General features: G+C 40.7%; 1 protein-coding gene across 1 annotated transcript in view; it reads left to right on the forward strand.

Moving 5' to 3' along the window:
* LOC139761485 (uncharacterized) overlaps positions 1–25959 on the forward strand; it is a 419732-nt gene that overhangs the window by 160031 nt on the left and 233742 nt on the right. The window contains 3 exon segments of the mRNA XM_071685744.1: positions 3810–4746; positions 10059–10291; positions 18619–18711. Of these exon segments, the coding sequence (XP_071541845.1) occupies positions 3810–4746; positions 10059–10291; positions 18619–18711 (1263 nt within the window).

A 25959-nucleotide genomic window follows, 5' to 3' on the forward strand; every position in this document is an offset into this window, starting at 1 on the left:
GGGGCCTGAACATGCAGAGGGGTGAAAGGCATGCGGGGAATAGAGTGAATTGGAGCGATGTGGTATACCGGGGTTGACTTGTTGTCAGTGGATTGAACCAGGGCATGTGAGGCATGTGGGATGAGCCATGGAAAGTTTTGTGGGGCGTGGATGTGGAGGGGAAGCTGTGGTTTCAGTGCATTGTACATGATAGCTGGAGACTGAGTGTGAACGAATGTGGCCTTTGTTGTCGTTTCCTGGCGCGACCTCGATGCATGCGGGGGGAGGGAGTTGTAGTCTCGTGTGGCGGGGTGGCGGCGGGGTGGGTGGGGTTGGGCAGCGAGTGTGAATTATGTACATGTGTATATACATATATGTCTGTGTATGCACATATATGTATATGTTGAAATGTATAGGTATGTATATGTGCGTGTGTGGACGTGTATGTATATACATGTGTATGTGGGTGGGTTGGGCCATTCTTTCGTCTGTTTCCTTGCGCTACCTTGCTAATGCAGGAGACAGTGACAAAGTATAATAAATATATTAAAACTGTAATATCTAAGAATAAAGTCAATATTTTTAGTAGGTACATTTTTATTAACAAGATGAAGATGACCTTTAACAAAAATAAGACACTACTGCTTGCTTTATTTCCCACCGCTATTAAGCAATGTACCCTAGAATTATATACTCTGCAAAGAAGTCTCAATTTTGATATCTAACCAAGATTCAGATATACCTACCTTAATTCCCTTTTAATACTATTATCTGATCCTGAAATTTTGTTGCATGTACTAGAAGCATTAATGGATATAGTATTTTCATATGGGACCTGTTTCAAAAAATCAGTATGGAGGGGGATGGGTCTGCTCCTCATAGTCCTCTATTTTTACCAAAACACATGTGTGAACTCACTAAAGAGCCCACCAAAATGTGCAGGTCCCACTTCATTCAGCATCGAACATCTATTTAATTTTTCAGCAGTTATTGGCTGGAGGAAGCATTGTGAGATACTTCACATCATATTTCAAGTATAAAAGCTTTTCATTATATAATATTCCACGTTTGGACAAAACAAAATTTTAAGTGTGAGAAGTAATTGCAGTTTTTAGTGGTATTATTTTGAAATAGATTTTCTTGGAAACCTCAGTATAGGGCCAATTTTTCATACTTAAATGATTCTAGAGCTGAAATATAGTTTGGAGCCATTAAGTCCTTTGATTAAGCATTTAATTGATTGCATAATGAAAATACATCATGACTGCTTAAAATGTTTTGGTATCTGTCAGCCAAAAGAAGCATTATGATGTAGATGTAGGGTGTTTTGGTCGAGGTAGTTTGTGGAGAGAGAGGGTAAGAGAGGATGGTTAAGAGAGGTGAGGCTGTGAAAGCTTCGCAGAAGATGAAAGCCAGCAAGGCGGCAAGTTTGGATGTTATTACAGTAGAATTTATTAAGAGAGGGGATGACTGTGCTGTTGATTGATTGGTAAGGTTATTCATTGTATGTATGGACCATGGTGAAGTGCCTGAGGATTGGTGGAATGCATGCATAGTGTCATTGTACAAAGGCAAAGGGTATAAAGGTGAGTGTTCAAACTACAGAGGCATAAGTTTGTTGAGTATTCCTTGGAAATTGTATGGGAAATTGTATGTACAGAGCATCATATTGGGGTAGAGCAGTGTGGTTTCAAAAGTAGTAGAGAATGTGTGGATCAGGTGTTTGCTTTGAAGAATATGTGTGAGAAAAACTTAGATGGATTTGTATGGAGCATTTATGGATCTGGAATAGGCATATGATAGGGTTGATAGAGATGGTTTGGGGAAGGTCTTAAGAGTATATGGTGTGGGAGGTAAGCTGCTAGATGCTGTGAAAAGTTTTTACCAAGGATGTAAGGCATGTGTGCAAGTAGGAAGAGAGGAGATTGATTGGTTCCCAGTGAAGGTCAGGCTGCGGCAAGGGTGTGTGATGTCCCCATGGTTGTTTAGTTTGTTTATGGATAGGGTGGTTGAGGAGGTAAGTGCGAGTTTTAGAGAGAGGGGCAGGTATGCAGTCTGTTGGGATGAGAGGGCCTGGGAAGTAAGTCAGTTGTTGTTCGTCGATGATACAACTCTGGTGGCTGATTCGAGTGAGAAACTGCAGAAGTTGGTGACTGAGTTTGGAAAAGTGTGTGAAAGGAGAAAGTTGAGAGTAAATGTGAATAAGAGCCAGGTTGTTAGGTTCAGTAGGGTTGAGGGACAAGTAAATTGGAATGTAAGATTGAACAGAGAAAAACTGGGGGAAATGTAGTGTTTTAGATATCTGAGAGTGGACTTAGCAGTGAATGGAACCATGGAAGTGAAAGTGAGTCACAGGGTGGGGGAGGGGGCGAAGGTTCTGGGAGCAGTGAAGAATGTGTGGAAAGAGAGAATGTTATCTCAGAGAGCTAAAATGGGTATGTTTGAAGTAATAGTAGTTCCAAAATATTATCCTGCTGCAAGTCATGAGCCATAGATAGGGTTGCACAGAGGAGTGTGGATGTATTGGAAATGAAATGTTTGAGGACATTATGTGGTATAAGATGGTTTGATTGAATAAGTAAAGAAAGGGTAAGAGAGATGTGTGGAAATAATGAGTGTGGTTGGGAGAGCAGAAGAGGGTGGTTGAAATGGTTTGGACATATGGAGAGAATGAGTGAAGAAAGGGTGACAAAGAGGATACATGTGTCAGAGACAGAGGGAACAAGGAGAAGCAGGAGACCAAATTGGAGAGAGAAGGGTGGATTGAAAAAGATTTTGAGCGATTGGGGCCTGAATATATAGGAGGGTGAGAGAAGTGCAAGGAATAGTTTGAATTGGAAAGTTGTGGTATACTGGGCTCAACATGCTGTCAGTAGACGGAACCAGGATATATGAAACGTCTAGGGTAAACCATGGAAAGGTCTGTGTGGCCTGGATGTGGATAGGGAGCTGTGGTTTCACTGCATTGTACATGACAGCTAGAGACTTAGTGTTAACAAATGTGGCCTTTTTTTGTCTGTTTCCTTGGTGCTTCCTCACTGAAACAGGAGGTAGCGATGCTGTTTCCTCTGCGGCGGGTGTATCACCAGGAATGGATGAAAGCAAGCAAGTATGAACATGCACATGTGTGTATATGTATTATGTCTTTGTATGCGTATGTATATTCATTTACTTTGATTCAAACATACCCATTTTTGCCCTCCCAGACAATGACCTTTCTTTCCACATATTCTTCAGTGCTCTCAAAGCATTCACCTCCTTGCCCACTTTTTGGTTTCTTCTTCAGTGGTATTTGACATGATATACATGTGAGGGGAAAAATAGATCTTTTTCATTGTTCATGGAACAACTAGCTTTGTAGGAGTATGTGCAGTGAAAGAGTTAGAGAACAAAGCACTTGATACTTAGGTTGGAGGCCTCACATATTTAAGCTATGTTCCCTTCCTTTTCTTCCCATTTTCCTCTCTTCACCATTTATTTAAGTTCATGAAGTGAGTCAGTTGAATGGGCATATGAGTGGCATCCAGGCATGTCAACAAAGCTGCTCCTAATCTTGTGGAGGACACGTGTGTTAGGTACAGACTTAATCTTTCGGAAATTGATGACACATTCTTGGGATATTGGCTTCATGGTGTGGATTTTAGTTGGCTTGCTGCCTTATCTCTTGAAGTGTCCTCCTAGTGCCCAAGAGGCCTCTTCTCTGGTAAAGAAATAATTTGTTATTCCTCAAACTTCTTTTCATGAAAAAATTTTTTGTTTTTTCTTAGGTTATAATAATATTACCATCAAAATGCATCAAGATTACTAATATGATAGTGTTGAACTTTCAGATTATGGATCAAGAGTATATCAGCCCAACTATTTTGGGCTTCCCCCTTAGACTGAGAATTAATGCTACAGGTTCAGTCAACTTTAACCAGGAGGAAACATTCCACAGAAGAGGCACAGAAGGTGTGCTGTTAGAGGGCAAGATCTCACCATCTGCAGTTATGGCACTGGATGAAACATTATTAGTTGATGGTGGTAGTTTTTCTAGTGGTCTGAGAAGAACAACTATTCAGATTGCCCGAACACATTTTGGTGGTAAATTTGCTGTTCAAAATGGGAAGATTGTAGAGGCACAAATTGATTTTCCTAGTAATGAAGTCACTAAGGTGAGCTCATCTGTAAAAATTACTTTGTATAAGAATTCAGAAAAGAACTGGGAAGAACAAGGGACTGATACACCCTTGAAGAAGTGGGACTACTGCTCATCAGAAAGTTTCAGTGATGTTCTTGGCTTTGAAATGTGCAACAGCCTCAGTTATGGTACACATACAATTGATGATGAAATTATTGTAGGTGAACCATACAATATGGAATTCAAAGTTACCAAGACTGACACATTTAATCATTATAAATTATTTATTAAGAACCAGGCAAATGTTCTTGAAGCTATTTTTGATACTCCAGGCTCAGTCGTTGATCGAAAAGTTCATTTCTTGTTCAATGTACGACCTAACAATGCAGGAGGTTACATAGTTATTAGAGGAATGGGTTATGGGATTGAAGGACAGTTTGAAAATACAGAAACATCCAAGATATTGTCTCTTCATTATCATGAAGATTCCAAGATTCATGGGGAATTAATATTATCCCTGAAGAAACAAGAGGAGGGAATAAGTTGCACATACATTCCAAAGTTATCCCTCACTTATGGGTCCAGCATTATAGAACTGGAAGGAAATCTGAGGCACAGTATTCAAGAAGATGTAAATGGTTTAGAAGGTAAGAATCTCATTTTTATCAAAATAGTGAAGGTCAGAATTATACTCTTGTTACTCTAGTATAGTTAACTTCTTTTTTCATTTAAGAATATGACCAATTAATAGGAGGTGACACCTACCCTGAAGCCTGTGTTTTAACTTCTGCTTTCCTACTTCTTTTCTCTCATGTTTTTTAATTATGTGACTCACTTTTAGAATCATCTTATATTTTCATATTTCATACCACAAGCAATTAGTGAATGTTACAAATATGCGAAGCCAGAATACATTGCCTTTTAGTCTTCAACACTTGAACTTACAGGAGTAAGGAAGTAAGCTCCAGACTGGTGCACGTAAAAATGAAAGTTGATTGCATAAGATGGATGATTATTAGTGTTTATGCTTATGGTAGCAAGAGAGACTGAGGAAGAAAGGTGAATGTTTTGGGAATAACTGAGTAAGTTTGTCAGCAGGTTTGATGCAATAGATTGGGTATTAGTGATAGTTGATTTGAATGCCAAAAGAGCTGATGTGGAAGTTGAGGCTATGATTGCATGCATGTGGTATTAGGTGAAGTGAAGGAAAATGATGGACCACTCATGGAGTTGTGTGCTGAAAAACAACTGATGAGTGGGAATGCTTAGTTTAAAAAGTGTGACACATGAGTGTACATGGCTGAGTAAGAATGATGGAAAAAGTGGGCATGTTTGAATTACCCACTAATTACTGGGCATGGAATAGAATGACTCTTGGATGTGAATGTGTTGACTGGGACAGCAGTGGGATGTTTGATCATTATTTGGTGGAAGTGAGGGTGAAGATTTGTAAAGGCTTCAGAAGAGAGGAAAAGATAAGGTGAGAACATGGGAAGGTAAGTGAATTTGGAACTGAGGCTTGTTTTTAAAGGTACTAGGAGAGATTGAGTGTAGAATGATGGCCAAAGGTGAGAGTTAACATAGTTAAAAAAAAAAGGTGGGAATTGGTGTTGAAAACTATCTACTCACAAGTAGATAAAGCAAGGGAAAAAATGACTGATTTGAGTCTGAAAGAGGGATACATAACATATGCCACAGTGCTGGCCAACTGTACTACTGCCATTATCCTTCTCTAATCTCAGGCAGTAGTAGCTCCCTGGTCAGTACTTACCTACCACCCACTACTACTGCTGCATCATAGTAGCATTAGGTACTAGTTACCTTGCCAAAGAGTCATAATTTTTTCACCTGGGTGGCCAGTAGGGCCTGTGTAAGACTGGGTCCCAAGGCCTGGCATAGGTACCCTGTCCCATAATCTGTTGCTGATTGGAATGCATTATGGGAGTACTGAAATTCTTGTAGATGGAAAGTTACTGGATGCAAAAAAATCATAGTACAAAAATAGTTATGCATGTGTGAAAATGGATGGTAGATTATGAAAGTTTTGAGATAGGTGTGTCATACTTGTGCAGGGGTCAGACTGACCTCTGTATTATCCTGGATTCAGTTTTAGGCAATATATTCAAAAGCAGGAACTAAACATGGGTATAGTGGGAAACAGCCTTGTGTCATCACTGTAGTTATTTACTTTTGAAATAATCTTTGGAAAAGTAGTATTACCACACAGAAGTTCATTATATGCAGGTGCTAACAGGTGGTGCTGTGATTACACCCAGCATCAGTGGCCCCAAAATAAAGGGATGAAAACCACAAAATAAGCTTTGTGTGAATTGAACTGGATTCCTAGGGTTAAAACATGCTACTGAACAAAGTCAGTGTTAAGATTACTAAGATGCACAAAAAGAAGGGAAAAAGAAGGTCTAGGAGGTCTATTTCTTTAAATTATCCTGGATTACATATGTTCTTAACCAATACAACACCTCATTTGGAGGGAAAGACCTAAGCCTCTGTTCCATCAATGCAAAAATAAAGTATTAAGAGGCTCTTTTTATAGAAGAGAAAGTGTAAAGCTTCATGGAGACTTTTTTTATCATAATTTGCAGGTATATGTAGTATGAAACTTCACCACAGATGATACTTTAATTGGAATTCTAAATTTGTCTGTAAAATTGCACCATCAATTTCTGAAGGATGTTTGAAATTTTTGAAGAAAACCCTTTTGGCATTTGAACTTCATTGGTATCTAGCTGCCTATCTTTGTATCTGAAGCATGTTCCCTCCAGGATCTCCCATCAAAGTGGCAGCTACAGCTAAAGAGTCTCATCTTATCCCTGTCCTTATTTGCCTCCCTTGTGTACACCATACCATGCATTCTTCCACCAGTTCTTTCCCTCTAATACTCTTCCACTCTGTTTTCCCATGTCACAGGTTGTCTTCCTTTCACACCAACCCCTTTAATGGTACTATCACATGCTCTTCTTGTAAACTCCCTGTCTTGCTTTCTTTCCACATGCCCATACCACTTTAAAGTATTACATTTCATATACTCTCCCAGTCCACAATTAATATACTTTGTATTCTGTACCATACCACATCTTTCATACACCCCATCATTTCTTTCTTCATTCCATCTAGTCATACCACATGGTCCTCTCAAATAGCTCATTTCTACAGCCTGGGTCAGGAGGGTTATGCTGTCCCAAAATCCTTTCTTCACTTCCATACTTACACGTCTATTGTTCCTTATTCTGTCAAGTTACCCAATGACTCTTCTACCCTTTACTGCTTTTTCCCTTATCTCTCTTTCCAAAACATCAAACTTATCCTAGATAGCTCCTAAATACTTAGGTTCTCTCACCACTTCCAGTCTTTCTCTCCCCATATCTGTAACACAGTTTAGTGTGCTTTCTTCTTTCACTGTATGGGGTTTTGCAAAATCTATACTTTCACTCTATTTCCTTTTAGACACCATTACTTTACTTTTATTCTTGTCTCACTTCAATCACCTATGCTTGCACACATCATAAAACATACTTACAACCTATTGCAACTCCTCTTCACTCTCAGCAAACAACACAGCATCATCTGCAAATAGGTCTTCACTAGCCACCATATCCCACTGCTAAACTTCATATCTACCCCTCTTCCCCCTTTCCTTAGTTTTGTTTTCACCTCTCTTCATTCCATCCATACATGGGTCAAAAAGCCATGGTGACATCAAACAGCCCTGCCTCACACCCATATGTATACTGAAACTCTCGCTAAACTCTCCATCCACTCTTACACGTGCATTTGCATCTCTGTAGAAGGCTTTCACACCATCCAGTAGTTGTCCCCTACCCCATATAGCCTTAGGGATATAAAAGGATATATCTTTATCCATAAAGCTTACCACTCTATTCTGTCATTCACTTTTTTCAAATCCATAAAAGTTTATACTGCTTCTTACCTTTTACTAGATACTTTTCCACGATCAGTTTCATGAAAAAAAAGATCCACACTCCTCTACAATTTATAAAACCCTCATGCTCCTCACTTACATTGTGTTCAGTCACTTCCATCACTTTATTAATAAACACTCTTGCATACACTTTTCCTGGTAAACTTAACGGACTTGTTTCCAAATAATTGTTACATTTCCTTTGAATAAAGAAACAATAATAGCTTTCACCCGCATGCTTTCTCCTCCACACTTCAGCATTTCAGCTGTAATCCTATCCACTCTAGATGCCGTTCCTACTTTCAGCCTCATCATTGCCCTTTTTACCTCCATTCTTGCCTTAGACTCTTGCATTTGTATCATTGTCCTTCCATCCTCCATACCCACGGATGTAGCAACTGCTGTCTCACTCCCACATTATCAGTTCTTCAAAATACTCTTTCCATCTTCCTTTCGCTTCTTCCATTTCATTGAGCAACTCCCCTTCCCTGTCTATCACATTAACATTCCCACCCATAACATCCATCTCTTTCCTTTCTCACTTCCTTCCAGTACAATTCCTCATTTTCCATAATCTATTCATTCAAGCTTCTTCCAAAATCTTCATCTACTCTTCCATTGTTTTCCCTTGTCATCAGCTTCTTAACATTCCGCTTATGCGTCTTATATTCTTTCCTCCTTCTTTGCTGAACCACCACTGATACATTTCTCTCAAGCAGTCTACCATATGCCTTTTTCTTCCCTACCACAGCACTTCTAGTCTCATCCATCCATGATACATTTTCCTTTTTATTCACGTATATATTCATTCAATTTCTCGGTATACTGATGATATGGTTTTCTAGTGATTTTAGTCATATTTGGGTCAAAAAGAGATCATACTGGTGTGAATACAGTGTATGTTCAAGATACATTTGCAAGTTTTCATAGAGCTAGATGATATGAAAATGGGATGATAGGGTACTTGATGGGAAATCTGTATGAATATGAATCCTTTGTAAAATAAACTACCTATACCTTCATAGGAAGTGAGGAAGAAATGAAACAAAAATATTTTATTGATAGAAATATCAAAAATATCAAGAAGAGGTGAAAGGTGGTTGTTGGGTGAGTTTTGTAGGCTGTAATTTTTTTCATTTTTTGGTAGTTTATGCTTTTAGTGGAAGTTTTTTGTCTAGTTCATACATAAGTTTGTAAGGAATTTGAAAACGTATCATATGAGACAGATATGACTAGTTCCATTTTTCCAAAACTTGTATTGTAGGTAGTAGTTGGTACGTAGCCAATGACCAGTTAGGTATATTACCAGTACTGCTTGCCTGGGTATTGGGAGGGTAAGTGACAGCTTTGTAGTGAGCTGATGCTTCTGTGGGTGTCAAGTTGCATTTCTCTAACCCAGACAGCTGTCTTTTCTTTCTGCCTTACCCATGCATGAACTACTGACATTCTATCCATAAGCATACAATCTCTCGTTGTCATACATAACACTTGACATCACGTAACTCATACAGCTCATTCTTCATAACTCTAGATTTTCTTGGGGTGAGCACTATGTGCTAGCCCTACCTTTTGGCAAATTGGTAGGAGCAATAGATAAAAGTAGTAGATAGGAACATCTAAGCTGGAGCTTTCAGTAGAAACATTAGGTAGGAGTAGTAGGTAGGAACATTGAGTGGAAGCATTTGGTAAAAGTTGTCAGTAGGAACATTAGGTAGGTTCCTCTACAAACACTGTACTAGACTTGCTCTCTGCTAGTGGCCTGTTGAGGGTGAGGCACTGAAGGCTAAGAAGCAGCACTGGAGTTTAATAGTTATGGAGACTATTGCCATGGCCACCCCCTTGAGGGAGTTCTGATTGGGAACAGGCATCAGGGATATAGATAGATAGATGTATTTCCATTAGCAGACATAAGTGTCATTAGAGCCATATGTTAGAATCTTCTTTAATTTTCTAGGATTTATTTGCAGTAAGATATTAGTAAATGATTCTTGCAAAATTAAAAGCTGATTTTTTTAAAAGTTTTGTGGAGCCTTGAGGGAACCTGGAACAAGATTGACAGTATGCAGATGGTTAGACAGATCTTTGGTTCGGCTTCAGGAAACCTCTACATTAATGAAGAAAAGTCAGGAATACAAGTTGTATGTGAATATGGAATGAATCACACTATGGCACATTCAGTGTCACTTGCAGTGAATTTAACAAGATTAGGAGAAAGTAAAGAGAGATATATTAAGGGATCTCTATCTTTACAGGTAAGTTGCATTTTTCCAGTAATTAGGAATTCACATATATTGTGTATTATATATGTAAGGCATATGTACTTGTAGGAAGAGAGGAAAGTGATTGGTTCTCAGTGAATGTTGGTTTGTGGCAGGGGTGTGTGATATCCCCATGATTGTTTGATTTGTTTATGGATGGGGTTGTTAGGAAGGTGAATGCAAGTGTTTTGGAAAGAGGGGCAAGTATGAAGTCTGTTGTGGATGAGAGAGCTTGGGAAATGAGTCAGTTGTTGTTCGCTGATGATACAGCACTGGTGGCTGATTCGTGTGAGAAACTGCAGAAGCTGGTGACTGAGTTTGGTAAAGTGTGTGAAAGAAGAAAGCTGAGAGTAAATGTGAATAAGAGCAAGGTTATTAGGTACAGTATGGTTGAGGGACAAGTCAATTGGGAGGTAAGTTTGAATGGAGAAAGACTGGAGGAAGTGAAGTGTTTTACATATCTGGGAGTGGATTTGGCAGCGGATGGAACCATGGAAGCGGAAGTGAATCATAGGGTGGGGGAGGGGGCGAAAGTTCTGGGAGCTTTGAAGAATGTGTGGAAGTCGAGAGCATTATCTTGGAAAGCAAAATGGGTATGTTTAAAGGAATAGTGGTTCCAACAATGTTATATGGTTGCGAGGCGTGGGCTATAGATAGAGTTGTGCGGAGGAGGGTGGATGTGCTGGAAATGAGATGTTTGAGGACAATATGTGGTGTGGGGTGGTTTGATCAAGTAAGTAATGACAGGGTAAGAGAGATGTGTGGTAATAAAAAGAGTGTGGTAGAGAGAGCAGAAGAGGGTGTTTTGAAATGGTTTGGTCACATAGAGAGAATGAGTGAGGAAAGATTGACAAAGAGGATATATGTGTCAGAGGTGGAGGGAACGAGAAGTGGGAGACCAAATAGGAGGTGGAAAGATGGAGTGAAAAAGATTTTGAGTGATCGGGGTCTGAACATGCAGGAGGGTGAAAGGCGTGCAAGAGATAGAGTGAATTGGAACGATGTGTTATACCGGGGTCAACGTGCTGTCAATGGATTGAACCAGGGCGTGTGAAGCATCTGGGTAAACCATGGAAAGTTGTGTGGGGCCTGGACGTGGAAAGGGAGCTGTGGTTTCAGTGCATTATATATGACAGCTAGAGACTGAGTGTGAACAAATGTGGCCTTTGTTGTCTTTTCCTAGCACTACCTTGCGCACATGCGGGGGAGGGGGTTGTAATTTCATGTGTGGTGGGGTGGCGAAGGGAATGAATAAAGGCAGACAATATGAATTATGTACATGTGTATATATGTATATGTCTGTGTGTGTATATATATATATATGTATAAGTTGAGATGTATGGGTATGTATATTTGCATGTGTGGACGTGTATTTATATACATATATATGTGGGTGGCTTAAGCCATTCTTTCGTCTGTTTCCTTGCGCTACCTCGCTAACGCGGGAGACAGCAACAAAGCAAAATAATAATAATATATTATATATATGTGGGCTATAGATAGAGTTGTGCGAAAGATGGTGGATGTGCTGGAAATGAGATGTTTGAGGACAATATGTGGTGTGAGGTGGTTTGATCAAGTAAGTAATAATAGGGTAAGAGAGATGTGTGGTAATAAAAAGAGTGTGGTTGAGAGAGCAGAAGAGGGTGTTTTGAAATGGTTTGGTGACATGGAGAGAATGAGTGAGGAAAAATTTACCAAGAGGATATATGGGTCAGAGGTGGAGGGAGCGAGGAGAAGTGGGAGACCAAATTGGAGGTGGAAGGATGGAGTGAAAAAGATTTTAAATGATTGAGGCCTGAACATGCAGGAGGGTGAAAGGCGTGGAATGAATAGAGTGAATTGGAACGATGTGGTATACAGGGGTCGACGTGCTGTCAGTGGATTGAACCAGGGCATGTGAAGCGTCTGGGGTAAACTATGGAAAGTTCTGTGGGGCCTGGATGTGGAAAGGGAGCTGTGGTTTTGGTGCATTATATATGACAGCTAGAGACTGAGTGTGAACGAATGTGGCCTTTGTTATATTTTCCTAGCGCTACCTCATGCACATGAGGGGGTAGGGGGTTGTTATGTCATGTCTGGCGGGGTGGCAATTGGAATGAATAAAGGCAGACAGTATGAATTATGTATATGTGTATATATGTATATGTCTGTGTGTATATATATGTATACGTTGAGATGTATAGGTATGTATATTTGCGTGTGTGGATTTTTTTTTTTTTTGCTTTGTCACTGTCTCCCGCGTTTGCGAGGTAGCGCAAGGAAACAGACGAAAGAAATGGCCCAACCCACCCCCATACACATGTATATACATATGTCCACACACGCAAATATACATACCTATACAGCTTTCCATGGTTTACCCCAGACGCTTCACATGCCCTGATTCAATCCACTGACAGCACTTCAACCCCGGTATACCACATCGATCCAATTCACTCTATTCCTTGCCCTCCTTTCACCCTCCTGCATGTTCAGGCCCTGATCACACAAAATCTTTTTCACTCCATCTTTCCACCTCCAATTTGGTCTCCCACTTCTCCTCGTTCCCTCCACCTCCGACACATATATCCTCTTGGTCAATCTTTCCTCACTCATTCTCTCCATGTGCCGAAACCATTGCAAAACACCCTCTTCTGCTCTCTCAACCACGCTCTTTGTATTTCCACACATCTCTCTTACCCTTACGTTACTTACTCGATCAAACCACCTCACACCACACATTGTCCTCAAACATCTCATTTCCAGCACATCCACCCTCCTGCGCACAACTCTATCCATAGCCCACGCCTCGCAACCATACAACATTGTTGGAACCACTATTCCTTCAAACATACCCATTTTTGCTTTCCGAGATAATGTTCTTGACTTCCACACATTCTTCAAGGCTCCCAGGATTTTAGCCCCCTCCCCCACCCTATGATTCACTTCCACTTCCATGGTTCCATCCGCTGCCAGATCCACTCCCAGATATCTAAAACACTTTACTTCCTCCAGTTTTTCTCCATTCAAACTTACCTCCCAATTGACTTGACCCTCAACCCTACTGTACCTAATAACCTTGCTCTTATTCACATTTACTCTTGACTTTCTTCTTTCACACACTTTACCAAACTCAGTCACCAGCTTCTGCAGTTTCTCACATGAATCAGCCACCAGCGCTGTATCATCAGCAAACAACAACTGACTCACTTCCCAAGCTCTCTCATCCACAACAGACTTCATACTTGCCCCTCTTTCCAAAACTCTTGCATTCACCTCCCTAACAACCCCATCTACAAACAAATTAAACAACCATGGAGACATCACACACCCCTGCCGCAAACCTACATTCACTGAGAACCAATCACTTTCCTCTCTTCCTACACGTACACATGCCTTACATCGATAAAAACTTTTCACTGCTTCTAACAACTTGCCTCCCACACCATATATTCTTAATACCTTCCACAGAGCATCTCTATCAACTCTATCATATGCCTTCTCCAGATCCATAAATGCTACATACAAATCCATTTGCTTTTCTAAGTATTTCTCTCATACATTCTTCAAAGCAAACACCTGATCCACACATCCTCTACCACTTCTGAAACCACACTGCTCTTCCCCAATCTGATGCTCTGAACATGCCTTCACCCTCTCAATCAATACCCTCCCATATAATTTACCAGGAATACTCAACAAACTTATACCTCTGTAATTTGAGCACTCACTCTTATCCCCTTTGCCTTTGTACAGTGGCACTATGCACGCATTCCGCCAATCCTCAGGCACCTCACCATGAGTCATACATACACTAAATAACCTTACCAACCAGTCAACAATACAGTCACCCCCTTTTTTAATAAATTCCACTGCAATACCATCCAAACCTGCTGCCTTGCCGGCTTTCATCTTCCGCAAAGCTTTTACTACCTCTTCTCTGTTTACCAAATCATTTTCCCTAACCCTCTCACTTTGCACGCCACCTCGACCAAAACACCCTATATCTGCCACTCTATCATCAAACACATTCAACAAACCTTCAAAATACTCACTCCATCTCCTTCTCACATCACCACTACTTGTTATCACCTCCCCATTTGCGCCCTTCACTGAAGTTCCCATTTGCTCCCTTGTCTTACGCACTTTATTTACCTCCTTCCAGAACATCTTTTTATTCTCCCTAAAATTTAATGATACTCTCTCACCCCAACTCTCATTTGCCCTCTTTTTCACCTCTTGCACCTTTTTCTTGACATCCTGTCTCTTTCTTTTATACATCTCCCACTCAATTGCATTTTTTCCCTGCAAAAATCGTCCAAATGCCTCTCTCTTCTCTTTCACTAATAATCTTACTTCTTCATCCCACCACTCACTACCCTTTCTAATCAACCCACCTCCCACTCTTCTCATGCCACAAGCATCTTTTGCGCAATCCATCACTGATTCCATAAATACATCCCATTCCTCCCCCACTCCCCTTACTTCCATTGTTCTCACCTTTTTCCATTCTGTACTCAGTCTCTCCTGGTACTTCCTCACACAAGTCTCCTTCCCAAGCACACTTACTCTCACCACCCTCTTCACCCCAACATTCACTCTTCTTTTCTGAAAACCCATACAAATCTTCACCTTAGCCTCCACAAGATAATGGTCAGACATCCCTCCAGTTGCACCTCTCAGCACATTAACATCCAAAAGTCTCTCTTTTGCGCGCCTGTCAATGAACACATAATCCAATAATGCTCTCTGGCCATCTCTCCTACTTACATACGTATACTTATGTATATCTTGCTTTTTAAACCAGGTATTCCCAATCACCAGTCCTTTTTCAGCACATAAATCTACAAGCTCTTCACCATTTCCATTTACAACACTGAACACCCCATGCATACCAATTATTCCCTCAACTGCCACATTACTCACCTTTGCATTCAAATCACCCATCACTATAACCCGGTCTCGTGCATCAAAACCACTAACACACTCATTCAGCTGCTCCCAAAACACTTGCCTCTCATGATCTTTCTTCTCATGCCCAGGTGCATATGCACCAATAATCACCCATCTCTCTCCATCAACTTTCAGTTTTACTCATATTAATCGAGAATTTACTTTCTTACATTTTATCACATACTCCCACAACTCCTTTATATATATATATATATATAGATATATATATATATATTTTTTATTTTTTTTATTATACTTTGTCGCTGCCTCCCGCGTTTGCGAGGTAGCGCAAGGAAACAGATGAAAGAAATGGCCCAACCCCCCCCCATACTCATGTATATACATAGGTCCACACACGCAAATATACATACCTACACAGCTTTCCATGGTTTACCCCAAACGCTTCACATGCCCTGCCTCAATCCACTGACAGCACGTCAACCCCGGTATACCACATCGCTCCAATTCACTCTATTCCTTGCCCTCCTTTCACCTTCCTGCATGTTCAGGCCCCGATCACACAGAATCTTTTTCACTCCATCTTTCCACCTCCAATTTGGTCTCCCTCTTCTCCTTGTTCCCTCCACCTCCGACACATATATCCTCTTGGTCAATCTTTCCTCACTCATCCTCTCCATGTGCCCAAACCACTTCAAAACACCCTCTTCTGCTCTCTAAACCACGCTCTTTTTATTTCCACACATCTCTCTTACCCTTACATTACTCACTCGATCAAACCACCTCACACCACACATTGTCCTCAAACATCTCATTTCCAGCACATCCATCCTCCTGCGCACAACTCTATCCATAGCCCACGCCTCGCAACCATACAACATTGTTGGAACCACTATTCCTTCAAACATACCCATTTTTGCTTTCCGAGATAATGTTCTTGACTTCCACACATTCTTCAAGGCCCCCAGGATTTTCGCCCCCTCCCCCACCCTATGATCCACTTCCGCTTCCATGGTTCCATCCGCTGCCAGATCCACTCCCAGATATCTAAAACACTTCACTTCCTCCAGTTTTTCTCCATTCAAACTCACCTCCCAATTGACCCGACCCTCAACCCTACTGTACCTAATAACCTTGCTCTTATTCACATTTACTCTTAACTTTCTTCTTCCACACACTTTTCCAAACTCAGTCACCAGCTTCTGCAGTTTCTCACATGAATCAGCCACCAGCGCTGTATCATCAGCGAACAACAACTGACTCACTTCCCAAGCTCTCTCATCCCCAACAGACTTCATACTTGCCCCTCTTTCCAAAACTCTTGCATTTACCTCCCTAACAACCCCATCCATAAACAAATTAAACAACCATGGAGACATCACACACCCCTGCCGCAAACCTACATTCACTGAGAACCAATCACTTTCCTCTCTTCCTACACGTACACATGCCTTACATCCTCGATAAAAACTTTTCACTGCTTCTAACAACTTTCCTCCCACACCATATATTCTTAATACCTTCCACAGAGCATCTCTATCAACTCTATCATATGCCTTCTCCAGATCCATAAATGCTACATACAAATCCATTTGCTTTTCTAAGTATTTCTCACATACATTCTTCAAAGCAAACACCTGATCCACACATCCTCTACCACTTCTGAAACCACACTGCTCTTCCCCAATCTGATGCTCTGTACATGCCTTCACCCTCTCAATCAATACCCTCCCATATAATTTACCAGGAATACTCAACAAACTTATACCTCTGTAATTTGAGCACTCACTCTTATCCCCTTTGCCTTTGTACAATGGCACTATGCACGCATTCCGCCAATCCTCAGGCACCTCACCATGAGTCATACATACATTAAATAACCTTACCAACCAGTCAACAATATAGTCACCCCCTTTTTTAATAAATTCAACTGCAATACCATCCAAACCTGCTGCCTTGCCGGCTTTCATCTTCCGCAAAGCTTTCACTACCTCTTCTCTGCTTACCAAATCATTTTCCCTAACCCTCTCACTTTGCACACCACCTCGACCAAAACACCCTATATCTGCCACTCTATCATCAAACACATTCAACAAACCTTCAAAATACTCACTCCATCTCCTTCTCACATCACCACTACTTGTTATCACCTCCCCATTTGCGCCCTTCACTGAAGTTCCCATTTGCTCCCTTGTCTTACGCACTTTATTTACCTCCTTCCAGAACATCTTTTTATTCTCCCTAAAATTTAATGATACTCTTTTTTTTTTTTTTTTTTTGCTTTGTCGCTGTCTCCCGCGTTTGCGAGGTAGCGCAAGGAAACAGACGAAAGAAATGGCCCAATCCACCCCCATACACATGTATATACATACGTCCACACACGCAAATATACATACCTACACAGCTTTCCATGGTTTAACCCAGACGCTTCACATGCCTTGATTCAATCCACTGACAGCACGTCAACCCCGGTATACCACATCGCTCCAATTCACTCTATTCCTTGCCCTCCTTTCACCCTCCTGCATGTTCAGGCCCCGATCACACAAAATCTTTTTCACTCCATCTTTCCACCTCCAATTTGGTCTCCCACTTCTCATTCCCTCCACCTCCGACACATATATCCTCTTTGTCAATCTTTCCTCACTCATTCTCTTCATGTGCCCAAACCATTTCAAAACACCCTCTTCTGCTCTCTCAACCACGCTCTTTTTATTTCCACACATCTCTCTTACCCTTACGTTACTTACTCAATCAAACCACCTCACACCGCACATTGTCCTCAAACATCTCATTTCCAACACATCCATCCTCCTGCGCACAACTCTATCCATAGCCCACGCCTCGCAACCATACAATATTGTTGGAACCACTATTCCTTCAAACATACCCATTTTTGCTTTCCGAGATAATGTTCTCGACTTCCACACATTCTTCAAGGCTCCCAGGATTTTCACCCCCTCCCCCACCCTATGATCCACTTCCGCTTCCATGGTTCCATCTGCTGCCAGATCCACTCCCAGACATCTAAAACACTTTACTTCCTCCAATTTTTCTCCATTCAAACTTACCTCCCAATTGACTTGACCCTCAACCCTACTGTACCTAATAACCATGCTCTTATTCACATATATATATATATATATATGGGAATAGGGGAAAAACCATCCAACCCATCTTTCTATCTTATCAAACAGTGTGACTAAGAAGAAACGGAGCTCGAGATCCTAACAGCTTGTATCATTACTATCTAGAAACAGGAATCATAAGAACTAAGCAAGAATTTTTCCCAAAAGTCTCAATATTATTTCTGATAATGCTTTGCTGAAGTAGAAAATGTGAGTGGATATTAGGGAAATATTCATTTATTTATATTCTGCTGAAGGAAGTGTCCATTTGATCCCTTAAAGCATGTTTTCTCTTTGCAGTCAAGTCAAGCAGAAGCCAGCATGGAGATGGAATATCAGTACCAACCTGGTTATGCTGAAGTAAATGCCAATATCACAGTAGACACAACTCAGGTGAAAATTTAAATTCTTAAAGGATATTATGCATATACTTAACATTAGGTTAACTAAGACTATTAGGTGATGATTCATACACCATATCTTCACCAGTACTTGCACTAATTTATTTGCATGATATGATAGAAAACAGCATGTTGAGAAATTTTGCAGCATGATTAGATTTGAACACCAAAGTACTTGAATGAAACAAGATGTGGATCAGGTATTTGATTGAGGAAATTTGTGTGAGAAATGATTAAAGAAACATTAGGGTTTGTATGTGGCAATTATGGACCTGGAGAAAGCATATGATAGGACTGATAGAGATTCCTTGTGAATAGTCTCAAGAATATAAGGTGTGGGAGGAAAGCTGCTAGAGGCCATGATAAATTTTTATCAAGGGTGTAAGATATGTGTACAAGTTGGAAGAGAGGAGAGTGAATGGTTCCAAGGGAAGGTTGGTCTGTGGCAAGAGTATGTGATGTCACCATGGATGATTAATTTGTTTGCCAATGGATGAGGTGGTAAGGTGGTGCAGGAGTCTTAGAGAGGGGCAAGTAGCAGATAGTGGGGAATGAGAGGACCTGGGAAGTCAGTTGTTTGCTGATGATGCAGCACTTGTGGCAGATTCAAGTGAGAAACTGCAGAAGTAGGTGACTGAGTTTGAAAGAGTGTGTGAATGGAGGAAGTTGAGAATAAATGTGAATAACAAGGTTATTAGGTTCAGCAGGGTTGATGAACAAGTTACTTGTGTGGTTTAGGTTTGAATGGAGAAAAATGGGAGGAAGTGAAGGATTTAAGAAATCTGGAAATGGACCTGGCAGTGAAGGGTAGGCAGGAAGTACTAGTAATATACCTCGCTGGTCAGTTGCCGTGTGTGTAAATTGTTAAGAGACATATAGGAAACGAGATCAAGCTCAACAATTATAAGGCAGAAATGAGTAAGTGAGATTTCATTTCCAGGACATAAGGTATCCAAGTATAGTTTGAAGCCTGATCCTTATAAGATAGCATCCAATGCAAAGTTGAAAACTCCCCAAAATGTGACAGAGGTACAGAGAGTAGCAGGCAAGGAATATTTCTCTGAGCTTATTAGTACAACAGAGTTGGAATATCAGCCTGGGAGGGACATCCACATTCCAGATTTTCTGTTAAGGACACACTTGTGAGAGAATGGAGGAGGGAAAATATTTGAGAATATAAACATTGTATCTCTCTGCTTATCAGACCAAAGCATCTGGAGAAGATAAAAAGAACAACAGAAGATGATGAGACTGAATTTGCTCCTGGAGACCCTAACCACTGGGTGGCCTGAAACCAAAGATACTTTCCTCAACCATCTTCTGTCTTATTTTTGTTCAAGAGATGAGTTTTCTGCACTAAATGGTTTGATATTCATAAGAGACAGAATAGTAACACCTCATGCTTTGGCAGCCAAGATCAAAAAGGCAATACACTTGACTCATCCAGGTGTAATAGGCCATCTGAGGTGTGCAAGAGAATGTATATACTGCCAAGTATGACTGCTAAGATCAAAGAGCACATTGCCTTGTGTGAAATATGCAATCAGTTCAACAGTGCCTAGTATGAAATATGCAATCAGTTCATTAGTACCTAACAGAAGGAACCCTAATGTCCCAGGAGATAGTAGACCAACCATGAGAAAGAGTTGATGTTGATCTGTTTGAGATGAGGAAACAGATATTTTGCTGAATGTGGAATATTTTAGGAGCTTTTAGGAAATTGATGTGTTAGAGTTGACAAGGTCTAGCATAGTCATCAGAAAACTAAAAGCTGATTTTGTAAGACAGAAAAGAACAGTGTAAAAGAGTTAGAAGAGAGGTTCATATAAGGTGGTAAATTTTGGGATTGTATGATGCTGTAGGCAGCAGTTGAGAAAAACTAGTCAACGAGACCTGGAGAATAAGGAAAGACCATAGGACAGTATGATTAGATGTACAAATTGACAGGGTTATTAGAGACAGACTCAGATGTGGAGATTATTACTAACACACAGTCTGTGCCAATTAACATGCAGGACCAGGGGTGAAGTTGGTCAAAGAGAAGATGCCTGTAGGGGGCAGCAGGTGTAGGTAATAAGAATAGTGTGAGACTAGTGTTTCCACATAGGTTTAAGGATTACATCATAACCAAGTAAATATGTTAAACATAAGAAAACTCGTATGATTGTGCCATAATTAATCTCTTATGGTTTTAATTCTAGCATATATTACAACCCTATTATATTTTTGTAATGAATGAATGTTTTCTAAGTTCATGAACAAATATACAGTACAATACTTTGTGTTTCAAGAGAGAAATGATATCATCACAATATTAATGTTTATTACAGTCCATCATAGCATGATTTCTATAAGTAAGCAGCTACTTTGTTAATACCAACAAGAATTCAGGTGACTTTTTTTGAGAATATACTGAGCAAAATAATAAGCTTATGTAAGACACATGTGTGGCGAGGTGGTGATGGGAATAAATAAAGGCAGACAGTATGAATTATGTACATGTGTATATATATATATATATATATATATATATATATATATATATATATATATATATATATATATATATATATATATATGTCTGTGTGTGTATATATATGTATACATTGAGATGTATAGGTATGTATATTTGCATTTGTGGATGTGTATGTATATACATGTGTATGTGGGTGGGTTGGGCCATTCTTTTGTCTGTTTTCTTGCTGACAATGAGTGACAATAGCCTGACCAAAAAGGATATATTTTTATATCAGAAGTGGATGGGAAATGGAGAAGGGGAGATCAAATCTGGATAGAAGGATGGGGTGCAAATGACTTTTAATGACCAGAGCCTGAACTTGCAAGAGGGTGGAGAGCATACACGGAATAGAGTGAACTGGAACAGTGTAGTGCACAGAGGTTGATGTGCTGTCAGTGGACTGAACGAGGGCATGTGAAGCAGCTAGGAGAAACCATTGAAAGATCTGTGGGTCCTGGTTGTGAATAGGGGCTGTGGTTGCATTGCATTACACATGACAGCTAGAGACTGGAGGTAAGTGAATGCGTTCTTTATTCATCTGTTCCTGTCACTACCTTGCTGATGCGGAAAATGGTGATTAAGCATGAAAAGTATGTGTAATGCACCAAAACCACAGCTCCCTTTCCACATCCAGGCCCCACAAAACTTTCCATGGTTTACCTCAGAAGCTTCACATGCCCTGGTTCAATCCATTGACAGCACATTGACCCCGGGATACCACATTGTCCCAATTCACTCTATTCCATGCACGCCTTTCACCCTCCTGTATGCTCAGGCCCCAATTGCTCAAAATCTTCTTCACTCCGTCCTTCCTCCCGCTTCTCCTCGTTCCCTCTACTTCTGACACATATATCCTCTTTGTCAATCTTTCCGCACTCATTCTGTCCATATGACCAAACCATTTCAACACACCCTTTTCTGCTTTCTCAACCACACTCTTTTTATTTCCATGCATCTCTCTTACTCTTTCATTACTTAATCAAACAATCTCACACCACATATTGTCCTTGAAAAATTTATTTCCAACACATCCATCCTCCTCCTTACAACCATATCTCTAGCCCATGCCTCACAACCATATAACATTGTTGGAGCTACTGTTCCTTCAAACATACCCATTCTTGCTTCGAGATAATGTTCTATCCTTCCACACATGCTTTATCACCCCTAGAACCTTCGCTACCTCCCCCACCACCATTAGCTGCTAAGTCCACTCCTAGATATCTAAAACACATCACTTCCTTCAATTTTTCTCCATTCAAACGTACATCCCAGTTAACTTGTCCCTCAACTCTACTGAACCAAGTAACCTTGCTCTTTTTCACATTTACTCTCAACTTTCTCCTTTCATTCCCTTTTCCAAACTCAGTCACCAACCTCTGCATTTTCACACTTGAATCAGCCACCAGAGCTGTATCATTAGTGAACAATAAGTGACTCACCTCCCAGGCCCTCTCATCCCCAACTGACTGCATACCTGCCTCTCTCTCCAAAAGTTTTACATTTATCTCCTTAACCACCCTATCCATAAACAAATTAAACAACCATGGGGACATCACACACCCCCCTTCTGCAAACCCACATTCACTGGGAACCAATCACTCTCCTTTCTTTCTGCTTGTACACATCTCTATCAACCTTATCATATGCCTTTGCCAGATCCATAAATGCTACATACAAATCCGTCTTTTTTTCAAGGTATTTCCCACATGCATTCTTTGGAGTAAACACCTGATCCACACATCCTCTACCACTTATGAAACCACACTGCTCTTCCCCAATCTGATGCTCTGTACATGCCTTGACCCTCTCAGTCAATGCTCTCCCATATAATTTCCCAGGAATGCTCAACAAACTTATGCCTCTGGAGTTTAAACACTCACCTTTATCCCCTTTGCCTTTGTACAGTGGCACTGTGCATGCATTCCACCAGTCCTTAGGCACTTCACCATGAACCATACATACATTGAGTATCCTTTCCAACAAAGCAACACAGTCACCCCCTTTTTAATAAATTCCACTGCTGTACCATCCAAACCTGCTGCCTTGCTGCATTTCATATTCTGCAAAGCTTTCACTACCTCATCTCTCTTAATCAAACCATTCTCCTTAACCCCTCTCACTTCGCACACTGCCCTGACCAAAACACCCTATATCTGCCACTCTGTCATCAAACACATTCAACAAACCTTCAAAATACTCACTACATCTCCTTCTCACTTCATCACTACCTGTTATTACTTCCCCACTAGCACCCTTTGCTGATGATCTCATTTCTTCTCTTGTCTTGTGTACATTATTTACCTCCTTCCAAAACACCTTTTTATTCTGCCTAGAATTGAATGATACTCCCTCACCCTAACTTTTCAACCCTTGCTACTTTCTCTTGACCTCCTCCCGCTTTCTTTTATACATCTCCCAGTCACTTGCTAAACTTCCTTGCAAGTATCGTCCAAATACCTATCTTTTTAGAAATAGCCCTCCTCCCACTCCCACCCTCTTTATTTGCCTTCTACAATGTGTTGGAATATGTAGAAAGTATTCTTTCTCCCCTTCATACATATATATATATTATATTATTTTCTCTATTATACTTTGACGCTTTCTCCCATGTTAGCAAGGTAGCGCAAGGAAACAGATGAAAGAATGGCCCAACCCACCCACATACACGTGTATATACATGAACAACCACACGCTTACATATACATACCTATACAAGATAATGATCAGACATCCCTCCAGTTGCCCCTCTCAGCACATTAACATCTGAAAGTCTCTCTCTTTCACGTGCCTGTCAATTAACACATAATCCAGTAATGCTCTCTGGCCATCTCTCCTACTTACATATGTATACTTATGTATATCTCTCTTTTTAAACCAGGTATTCCCAATCACAAGTCCTTTTTCAGCACACAAATCCATTGCAATACCATCCAAACCCTCCACCTTGATGCCTTTCATCTTCTGCAAAGCTTTCACTACCTTTTCTCTGTTTACCAAATCATTCTCCCTAACCCTCTCACTTCACACACCACCTCGACCAAAACACCCTATATCTGCCACTCTATCATCTAACACACTCAACAAACCTTCAAAATACTCACAGCGTCTCCTTCTCACATCACCACTACTTGTTATTACCTCCCCACCAATGTTCCCATTTGTTCTTTTGTCTTACACACTTTATTTACCTCCTTCCAAAACATCTTTTTATTCTCCCTAAAATTCAATGATACTCTCTCACCCCAACTCTCATTTGCCCTCTTTTTCAACTCTTGCACCTTTCTCTTGACCTCCTGCCTCTTTCTTTTATACATCTCCCAGTCATTTGCACTATTTCCCTACAAAAATCGTCCAAATGCCTCTCTCTTCTCTATCACTAATAATCTTACTTCTTCAGCCCACCACTCACTACCCTTTCTAATCTGCCCACCTCCCAAGCTTCTCATGCTGCAAGCATCTTTTGCGCAAGCCATCACTGCTTCCCTAAATACAAGCCATTCCTCCCCACTCCCCTTACATCCTCTGCTCTCACCTTTTTCCATTCTGCATTCAGTCTCTCCTGGTACTTCCTCACACAAGTCTCCTTCCCAAGCTCACTTACTCTCACCACTCTCTTCACCCCAACATTCTCTCTTCTTTTCTGAAAACCTCTACAAATCTTCACCTTCGCCTCCACAAGATAATGATCAGACATCCCTCCAGTTGCACCTCTCAGCACATTCACATCCAAAAGTCTCTTTCGCATGCCTATCAATTAACGCATAATCCAGTAACGCTCTCTGGCCATCTCTCCTACTTACATACATATACTTATGTATATCTCTCTTTTTAAACCAGATATTCCCAATCACCAGCCCTTTTTCAGCACACAAATCTACAAGCTTTTCACCACTTCCATTTACAACACTGAACACCCCATGTATACCAATTATTCCCTCAACTGCCACATTACTCACCTTTGCATTCAAATCACCCATCACTATAACCCAGTCTCGTGCATCAAAACTACCAACACACTAACTCAGCTGCTCCCAAAGCACTTGCCTCTCATGATCTTTCTTCTCATGCCCAGGTACATATGCACCAATAATCACCCATCTCTCTCCATCCACTTTCAGTTTTACCCATATCAATCCAGAGTTTACTTTCTTACACTCTATCACATACTCAGTTTTACCCGTATCAGTCTAGAGTTTACTTTCTTACACTCTATCACATACTCCCACCACTCGTGTTTCAGGAGTAGTGCTACTCCTTCCCTTGCTCTTGTCCTCTCACTAACCCCTGACTTTACTCGCAAGACATTCCCGGGAATACTCAACAAAATTATACCTCTGTAATTTGAGCACTCACCTTTATCCCCTTTGCCTTTGTACAATGGCACTATGCATGCATTCCGCCAATCCTAAGGCACATTTTAAGCCCCCACTTCCTCCCCGTTTAGTTGCCTTCTACAGCACACAGGGAATACGTGGGAAGTATTCTTTCTTCCCTATCCTTAGGGATAAGATAGATAGATAGATTGATGTGAGTATAAGCACATAATTGAAATTTTAAAGAATGCACCTACTACAGACCCTGACAAAACTTAACACACAACATTATGGCCCACTTGTATTTCAGACACACAGATATCTCTCCTACTCCAAGCTACACAACAAATCCCAAATATCTTGAAATTTGCCATCTGGAAACTTGCCATCATAATACCATTCTTAA

This window comes from Panulirus ornatus, chromosome 40 (genome assembly GCF_036320965.1).
Source record: "Panulirus ornatus isolate Po-2019 chromosome 40, ASM3632096v1, whole genome shotgun sequence".
In the NCBI taxonomy this organism is placed as follows: Eukaryota; Metazoa; Arthropoda; class Malacostraca; order Decapoda; family Palinuridae; genus Panulirus; species Panulirus ornatus.